Below are 9660 nucleotides of genomic sequence, written 5' to 3'. Positions count from 1 at the left end.
CTAATTACTTTAGTGACATGTTTAACCTTTGTGAAAATCTCTATATAGATTTATTTATATGAATATTGCTGGCTATTAAAAATCTGAGAGCCAAATTTGTGACCAGTTTCTTTCCAAATGAATAATAATAATTAATAACAAAATAATAAGGATGATGATAGCACCCTTTATTAGGTATTTATTGTAGCCCGTCATCGAGCTAGGGAGGTGCTTCACATACATTAAGGCATTAGACCTCACAACATTCTAGGATGAAGTCCCTATTTTTTATTCCATTTTCATTTTCGGTAAAGGAAATCCTATTATTTTCAGTAAAGGAAACTTTTTCCTTGGGAGGTTAATGAACACGCCTAACGTCACCCAGCTACTAAATGAAAGAGCCCAAACTTGGACCCAGTCTTCAATCATGTTTTTGCGATATACATTGTTACACTAGCCTCATTCCCAACTCCATGTTCGAGTTGGTCCTTTTGTTTTAGTCTTTCTTATTTCACTTTATTTCTTTCTCCTAGTACTTTATATGTCTTGTAAACAATCTTAAATCTTTTCTAGAAAGAGATGGGTTTAAATAAGCAAGCATATTGACTATTGTTTGTTCGTAGTCTTGTACTTTATTAGGAGAAAAAAATAAAGAAAATTTATTTATAAAGAAAATGTTTTTGTGAATACTATAATTTCTTTTGCCACCTAAGAACAGGCTTCCCTCATGGAACAATTTGTCTTTGTCAAGATAAAGCAAGAGCAAATCAATCAACATTGATTGAGTTGATGTGCGGAATACAGGAAGTTATGCTAGAGTTCCTGCCCTTTGGGAGCTTACATATTTAATTGTTGAGTGAAAACACATGTACAAAACCACAAATATGTGAAAAGTGCTTATTAATGGCACTGGTACTGGGTCCTTTACGTATCATAAGTCAATGGTTAAGGCGAAGGGAAGGCATTGTAGGAAATGGCTTTTTTTTTTAAGGATTGCCAATCTCTGAGGCAAATCAAGATTTTTTAACGTTTGAGTGCTTTGAAGAGTCCTATAACAAAATATTTGGACAAGATGCTCTTTAAGGTTCTGTCCAACTTCAAAAATTATATAATTTTATGAATTATACCAAAGGTACCATTTAGTACATTGAAATTCCCATTAGTAAAGGGGTAAGAGGTTTGCCTGAAGGACATATAGGAAAACCCAGAGAGGGCATTGAGAGTAACTGGATAGATATAGGTAATTTTTTTCATTTCTCAGGGTTAGCAGCGCATTTGTGTGTTGTGGTTGGGGGTGAAGGGTGGAGGAGAGGAAAAGTTACTGGCAAAGCAGTCACTCATGGAGCAAATTTTCCAAAAATGGGTGCCTTCTGAAACTTTGTCGAGCCTCTGATAAAAACACTTTAAAGATGTCCAATATGCTATTAAAATTAAAATGGAGACCATGAGACATAGAAAAGGGAGTCAATTTGTGTAACCCATTTTAATGTTTCTTCCATCTCTAATCAATGGTGAAGACTGAGCCACCACTCCCATCTCCACCTCCGCTTTCAAGCCCGTAAACAGTAGATCATAACTACTGGTAGCATTTTTTCGTACCAACTCTTTAACACATGGCTCAACCTGTGTCCTTTCCCATCCAGGGTAGCGTGAATATTCCCTACAGGTGCTCACTAAGCATCAACTGAGGCGAGAATCAGTTTCCTCCATTTGGTATGGAATGACAAATATCTGGAAGCAAAAGCCTGTTTCAGTCTGATGAGATCTACTTGCTTTGGAAAGTATTGTTTTTACTAACTAATGGTCTTATTTCACCGGGTAAAGTTTTTTGATCTTTGTTTTAGAGGATGAAGAGGGTTTGCAAATAACAGATGGCATAGGAGGAAAGGTATAAAACAGTTTTTCCTTGGCCCCCATAGGTCGAGAGTAGCCAAGTTGGGACTTGGTTTGGAGGGAAAAGCGGAAGCTGCCCGGGGGCAGTCCTGCAGTCCAGGGGCCACCCTCCTGAGGTCCGAGGCACTGGGTATGGAGCGCTGGGAGGTGTCCCACCCACACCACCCAGGGAGGACAACAGGGACTTCTTAGAGGAGCATCCAGAAGGAACTCAGGACGCCATGCTTCACAGCAGCAGGCCTGGGCCCGGAGGGTGGAGGACGGAGGGCCCCAGGCGCGCGGCGGCGCGGAGGAGGCGACGGCGGCGGCACCCACTCCCCCTCGTCCCCGCGCCCAGCCGCTCGCCTCCCGCCGCCGGGCGCCGGCGCGCTCGGCTCTTTCCGGCGCCGCCGCTGCCGCGCGCTGCCCCGTGCGCTCCGGCACCTTCGGCAATTTCCGTCGGGCCCTGGCCGCCATTTTCTCGCCGCTTGTGTGTCTCGCTGGCTGCGTGGCTCGGTTCTTGTGAGCGAAGCTTTGTCCGGTTCGGCAATGGACGGGTATGTAATGGGGCCGGCGAGGAGGTGTGTGAGAGGGGAGTTGGGCCCTCCTTCGGCCGGGTCCGGGGTCGGGCAGAAACCCTCCGGCGGCCCCTCCCGGGGCTGGGCTGCCGTTACCCAACCCCCGCCCCATCGCACACACCCCTCGTTTGCTTCCCCCGGCGGGCTCTGGTCGAGAAAATGAGAAGAAAGCAGGCTCGTAGGCAGGGCAGGCGTTGGGGCGATGGCGGGGGCGACGACCCCGCCGGGGGAGCGGGCACCGGCTCGGCGGCGGGGGATGGGGAGGGAACCCCAGAACGTCTGGCCCGTCCCTGCCCCCTCAAGGAGCCATTTCGCTCTGTACCCTGGGACCCGAACCCTGGGGTAGCGCGCCTGTGCGAACGGGTGTCGTGGCGGGAGGGGGAGGCCTGTGTGGGGCTCCTGGGGAGAGGAGAGGCCCCCCTGTGCACGCCGGCCGTCCCAGACCTCCCCGGCCTCGCCCGGCCCGCCCCGGCGGGGGGATGCCCTGGCGGGAGCTTGGGGAGAGCGAAGTGGGCGCCGCGGGCAAGGGGGGCGCGGAGGCGCGCGGCGGCGGGAGGAAGGGGGAGGGCAGATGTCATACTCCTTTGTTTTCACTTGCGTCTGGGAGTGGGGGCGGGAGGCGGAAAAAATGCCTTTTTGTGGGGCCTAAGAACAGTGAAGGCTTGGCAAAAGGGCCCAGAAATTAAATCATCTCAAAACCGAAGTGTTTGTGGTCGACATCAGTCACATGAGCGAAGGCCAACAGCCATGGCAGAAACAAGAGCAGATAGTCAACACAGGGCCATCTTTTTAGCTACTTTGACCAGTTTCTGGAAAAACAAAACAACTACAAAAAGCCAGAACCGTGCTGCATCTTTGAGAGCCCGAGTGGACATAGAATGCTGAGTGAGGTGAGACAAGGGCTTTGGAAAAGGGTATGCACCAGGGTCTCCCTGGTACTTAACGCTCCACATCTGAAAAGTCCCTCAGTGGTTTAACTCATTGTTCGGAAGGAGCACCCTTTAGGGCGAAAGTATAGCAGTATTCAGCCCATTTGGCGGGGTATAAAAACAGTATCATTTAAAAAGTACATGTATTAGAATCAATAACAGTGTTTGAAGAGTCAGAAGTAAAATAAGAGTTTGATTCAGTGTCTGGAGTTTGGTGTTTTTAAAAGATATCAAGACCATATAAAAGTTAACAGTAACAAAACTCAAATCATGCTAGAGTTTATCTAGATATTATTTTCCAGATGAAACATAGATCTAGAGAAGTTCAGTATTCCCCTATATCAACATGGAAATTGATGGCAAAACTTGCACTGGAATTCATGTACCCTGATTCTCTCAAGATGACTAAAGAGTTGATTCACATTTTAAATTACTAATCTAAGTGTACTAGCTTTGTAAAAATGGCATTATACTGTTTGGGGTTTTATTTTTTTTGCTATTTAAAGTGTTAAAAAATACCATAAGTTTAGTGAATTTCGTCTCACATTTGAAAGTCATTTCTAGAAACCCAAGTTGATAATAGTACAAGAAGTGTTACTGACGATCTGCATTTTGAGTGGAAGATTTGTGAATGATGAACTACCCTAAAAAGTTTCCTATCAAAGAATGAGCATTAGAAGAATAACAAGAGGTTGAAACTAATTTTTTTTTCTTTACAGAATTGTCACTGAGGTTGCAGTTGGCGTGAAGGTAGGAAAAGATTGTTTGAAACTAATGAAAACTGGATTAAATTTCAGTTAGCTTTTGAAAACTGATATAGCTAACAAAACCTGAGTGTAAAATATTTCATTTAATTTTTAAAGTTGGATTATAAAAATGGTTTATAATCTAGACAACAACCATAAGTTTTTCTGGAAAGGCAGTCTGTGAGAACATTTTAAAGTAGGTATGAATGGTGCTCAGGGAATTAGAAATGCTTTCAGACATGGCTTCTTGTGAATATAACATGATATCCCAGTTTTCTGAGGGGAAATTATGGTTTTAAGTGGACAGATAAGTGATTTGACTTAAATCATATAATTTTATTGACCTAAGAATATTTTTACTCTTCTTCTGTCTTATGAAGACTAAAATGTTTTTGTCAATGGTAAGCCACATTAGAAATCAGTTACCCTGATTCTTAAAAAGAAAAGAAACTTGTTTACGCAATTAGCTTCGAATTAGAGTCAGAAGTTTAGAGCTCCGTTAAAGGAAAATAGGCTTTATGGTAGTCTTTCCTCACACACTTTTTGGCCAGGAAGACTACTCATTCTTTAAACCTTAGTTCTAATGCTTATGCCTTTCGGTTCCTTGAATCCTTGCGCATTTTAACATCATCATGTGTTATAATTTTTGTTTGCAAGCCTGTCTACCCTATTAGGGCATGGTCCTTGTCTTTTATCTTGTTAATTTTCCAAGCCTGGTGAGACACCTTCCAAAGTCTAGTACTCAGATACTTGTTGGATGCAGTGATGTTTTCCCCCTTCAAGTGTGAGTAGTCTTGAGAGGCTGTGTGCTTAGTCCAGTGATGCTTACTGTTCAGAATATTTTTTGGAATTCTTAAAATTTCATCCATAACAGTGAGATATTCTTCAGAATACTTTTGTGTTTTCTTGTTTATTTTCTGTCCTTTACCCTACAGTGAATTAGATACTTGTCGATCCTTAATATTTAGGCTTATTTGTTGAGTTCATATTATGTAGATTTAGGGGAGAAATAATGAGCATTTTTAGGGAAGGCATATTTTTTATTTGGCAATGATATTTTCTGAGTTCAGATAGTTGTAGGATTTGAAATCAGGAATAGCTCAAGAGTGCAAGATGTAGATGTTGTAGTTACCATCCGAACAGATATCCTCTGGAAGTGAATTTTGTAAGAGAGTAAATGATAGAAGTCTGAATTGTTTACTATTAGTGGATGATGGGAGAAGAAACTCAGACAAGACCAAGAATGAGTAGGCAGAGAGAAGTGAGGAGACTTGGAATCAGATGTCTAGGTATGGTTTATTGATTACACTAGTTTTCTGTATTAGTACTAGTTTGAGGAGAAAACATTAGAAAATGATATGAAAATAATTGCTAACCATTTTTTATCTGTTTAATATAAAAGTTTGAATAACTCAAGCTATGTTCTTGGATAGTGGTTAAGAGTTTTTACTTGGGAGTCAGACCTATGTATAAGTAATTAAACTTTCATAAATATATTTTCTTTTTAGTTAAAGTAATACATGTACATGGTAAAAAACTTTGAAGTTGAAAGTATTTCTCCCTGATTCCCAGTCCTATTTCTTAGGTGTAAGTAATGATGTTAAAATTTTTCTGGTGCATTTTTTCCTGAAATTATTGGTTTAGATATTACCACACATATAAACATCCTTATTTATTTACACAAATGGATTCATACCATGTGTATTGGCCCACATCTTGCCTTTTTTTTAAAAAAAAAGTTTTATCGAGATATAATTTGACAAAGTAAACTGCACATATTTAAAGTGTACAATGTTTTGACATATGTATATCCCTGTGAAATCATCATCACAATCAAGATAATGAACATCCATCACCTCCAAAAGTATTATTTTTGCTCTTTTGTAATCCCTCCCATCTGCCTTTCTTTCCCCAAGCAACCACTGTTTTGCTTTCTGTCACTATAGATTAGTTTGCAGTTTTTTAGATTTTTAAATAAATGGAATCAAACAACATGTACCCTTTTTTTGTCTGGCTTATTCCACTCAGTATAATTATTTTGAGATTCACCCATGTTGTGTATCAGTAGTCTATTCCTTTTTATTTGCTTAGTAATATTACATTGTCTGGATATACAGTAATTTGTTTATCCATTCAACTCTTGATGGACATTGGGGTTGTTTCCAGTTTTGGGCTATTATAAATAAAGCTGCTGTGAACTTTCCTGTACAAGTCTTAGTATGAACATATGCTTTCATTTCTCTTGGGGGAATACCTATGATTGGAATGGCTGGCTCATATGGTAGGCATGTGTTTAGCTTTTTAAGAAATGACAAACTATTTTCCAAAGTGGTCGTACTATATTTTACATTGCCACCAGTAGTATCTGAAATTTCCAGTCCTTCCATATCCTCTCCAATGCCTGTTACTGTCTGTCTTTGATTATAGACATTCTAGTGGGTATGAAGTGGTAATCTTAGGGTTTTAATTTGCATTTCTCTAATGTCTATAATGTTGAACATCTTTTCATGTGCTTTTTACCAGCTGTATGTCATCTTTGGTGAAGTGTCTATTTCTATCTCTTGCCCACTTTTTAAAATTGGGTTATTTCTTTATTATTGACTTTTGAGAAGTCTTCATTCTGGTTACAAGTCTTTTATCAGATACATGGTTTACAAATATTATTTGCTGCCACTTAATGTTTTCATTCTCTCAACAGTGTCTTAGAAGAACAGCAGTTTTTAATTCTGATGAACTTCAGTTTACCAATTTTTATCCTGTATGGATCATGCTTTTAGTGTCATATCTAAGCCATCTTTGCCTAACCCAGGGTCACAAAGATTTCTCCTTTGTTTTCTCTTATAAGTTTTATAGTTTTGGGTTTTGCATTTAAGTCTTCTTGAGTAAATTTTTTGAATGTGGTGCAAAGTATGAATCAACGTTTTAGTTTTGGATATGGACATCCACTTTTTCCAGCACCATTTGTTGAAAGACTATCCTTTCTCCCTTGAATTGGCTTTGCACCTTTGTCAAAAATCAATTATCTATGTATGTATGACTCTATCTGTACTGTAGTCTTTTCCATTGACCCGTTTTTGTCTATTAGATGCCAAAAACATACTGTCTTAATTACTGTGACTTTATATTAAGTCTTAAAATCAAGCAGTCATGGTCCTCGATCTTTGTTCTTTTTCAGAGTTGTTTTGGCTCGTCTGCGTCCTTTACATTTTCATATGAGCCAGTTTCTACAAAAATGCCTGCTGAGATTTTATTTTAATTAACTTGAATCTATAAAACAGTTTGGAGAAGATTGACATTTTAAGTGTTGAGTTTTTCCATCCATGAACACAACTTATTTCTTCATTAGATCTTTAATTTCTTTTAGCAGTGTTTTTAGTTTTCACTCTACAAGTTTTGTGCATTTTTTGTCAGATTTATCCTTATTTTGTGTTTTTTGATGCTATTGTAAATGATATTTAAAAAAATTCAATTTCCAGTTATTAGTGTATAGAAATACAAATGATTTTTGCGTATAGCTCTTGTATTCTGCACCCTAGCCAAACTTGCTTATTAGATCTAATAGCTTTTTTTGTAGACGCCATTAGATTTTCTACATAGACGGTTTCTCTTACTTCTTCCTTTTCTATCTGGATGCCATTTTTTTCTTTTTCTTGCCGATGGCATCTAGTACAATAATGAATAGAAGTGATGATCTTTATTTTGTTCCTGAAATTAGAGTGAACAACCTAAATGATATTATTCCTGTCTTAATGTTTGATACAATTTACCAGTAAAGCTCTGTGGACTGGTGTTTGTTTTCTTTGTGGGAAGGTTTTAAACCTCATATTCAATTTATTTAATTAATTAATTAAAGCTTCTTGAGTGAGCTTTGGTAATTTGTGTCTTCCATAGAATTAGTCCATTTCATCCAAGTTATTGAACTTATTTGCCATGGAGTTCTTCATGATAATACCTTTTTATGCTTTTGATATCTATAGAATCGGTAGTGATTTCACCTATCTCATTCCAGATGTTGGTAATTTGTGTCTTCTTTTTTTCCTTGTTGGTCTGGTGGAAGGTTTATTGATTTTATTAATATTCTCCAAAACTCAGCTTTTGGTTTCATTGAGTTTTCTCTGTTGTTTTCTGTTTCCTATTTTATTGATTTCTGCTGTTTTAATTTTCTTCTGCTTTCTATTTAGTTTGCTCATCTTTTTCTACTTAGTTACATTGAGGCTGATGTCATTGACATGATGCCTTGTCTAATTATAGAGGTTTAATGCTATATATTTCTCTTTAAGTACTGCTTTCATGGCATCTCTCAAATTTTGACGTGTTTACTTCTTTTCATTCAAGTCAAAATACATTCTGATATTTTTTATTTCTTTGACCCATGGGCTTTTGAGAAGTATGTTATTTAATTGCCGAATATTTGGAGTTTTCCATATATCTTCTGTTATTCTAATTTAATTCCAGTGTAGCTAGAGAAGACGTTTTGTAAGACTGATCTTTGTAAATTTGTTCAAGTCGTATCTGTCCTTCTTGATTTTCTGTCTGTTCTGTCACTTATTGAGAGAAGGATATTGAAATCTCCTGCTGTACGTGTGCATTTGTCTGTTTCTCCTTGAAGTTCTACCAGTTTTGCTTTATGTTTTTTGAAGTTTTATGATTAGTACGTAGGATTACTGTGTCCTCTTGATTATTATGTCCTCTTTATTATGCAATGACCATTTTTATCCCTGGTAATGTTGTTTGCTTTAAAACCTATTTTTCTGGGCCGGCCCCGTGGCTTAGCGGTTGAGTGCGCGCGCTCCGCTGCTGGCGGCCCGGGTTCGGATCCTGGGCGCGCACCGGCACACCGCTTCTCCGGCCATGCTGAGGCCGTGTCCCACATACAGCAACTGGAGGGATGTGCAGCTATGACATGCAACTATCTACTCGGGCTTTGGGGGAAAAAAATAAATAAATAAAAATTAAAAAAAAAAACAAAAACCTATTTTTCTGTTATTAATACAGCCATCTCAGCTTTCTTTTGAATAGATTTCACATGGTATATCTTTTTCCATTCTTGCACTTTCAACCTATTTATGTCCTTAGATTTAAAGTGTTTCTTGTAGACATAATGAAGTTGGAACTTGATTTTTAAATCCAAACTATACCCTCTTCTTTTGGTTAAAGACCGTATACATTTAATGTTATTATTAATATGGTTAGTTTTAAAACTACGACTTTGGTGTTTGTTTTCTATTTATTTCTTGTGTTCGTCCCTTTTTTCTCTTTTCTGCTTTCTTTTGGATTATGTTTTTTTTCTTCCATTTTATCTATTGTTAGCTTATTAGCTTATAACTGTTTTGTTATGCTGGTGGCTGTTTTAGGAATTATAGCATACATCTCTAACTTATCACAGTCTTCTCTCAAGGAATATTTATGCCACTTCACATATACTATGTGAATATTATAATAGGATATTTATCTTCCTTGGCCTTTGTACTATTGTTATCATACATTTTACTTCCACATATGTAATAAATTCTGTTCTGCATTCTTTTTGTTTAAACAGCCAGTTATCTTTTTAAA

General features: G+C 38.6%; 1 protein-coding gene across 5 annotated transcripts in view; it reads left to right on the top strand.

Moving 5' to 3' along the window:
* The first annotated feature begins 2273 nt into the window (after positions 1 to 2273).
* PTBP2 (polypyrimidine tract binding protein 2) overlaps positions 2274 to 9660 on the top strand; it is a 71385-nt gene continuing 63998 nt past the window's right edge. For 4 of the 5 annotated variants that reach the window (XM_004420803.3, XM_014780127.2, XM_014780126.2 and 1 more), the window contains exons 1-2: positions 2274 to 2408; positions 4078 to 4108. In XM_004420803.3, coding sequence (XP_004420860.1) covers positions 2401 to 2408; positions 4078 to 4108 — 39 coding nt within the window. In that variant the 5' untranslated portion in view covers positions 2274 to 2400. Of the gene's footprint in view, positions 2409 to 3086; positions 3320 to 4077; positions 4109 to 9660 lie in introns of those variants that run through there. The other variant, XM_087446973.1, reaches the window with a different exon arrangement.

The sequence above is a fragment of the Ceratotherium simum genome, chromosome 2 (assembly GCF_057802395.1).
Source record: "Ceratotherium simum simum isolate JZ-2026a chromosome 2, ASM5780239v1, whole genome shotgun sequence".
Taxonomy (NCBI): domain Eukaryota; kingdom Metazoa; phylum Chordata; class Mammalia; order Perissodactyla; family Rhinocerotidae; genus Ceratotherium; species Ceratotherium simum.
This window is presented reverse-complemented; position numbering and strand designations above follow the sequence as displayed.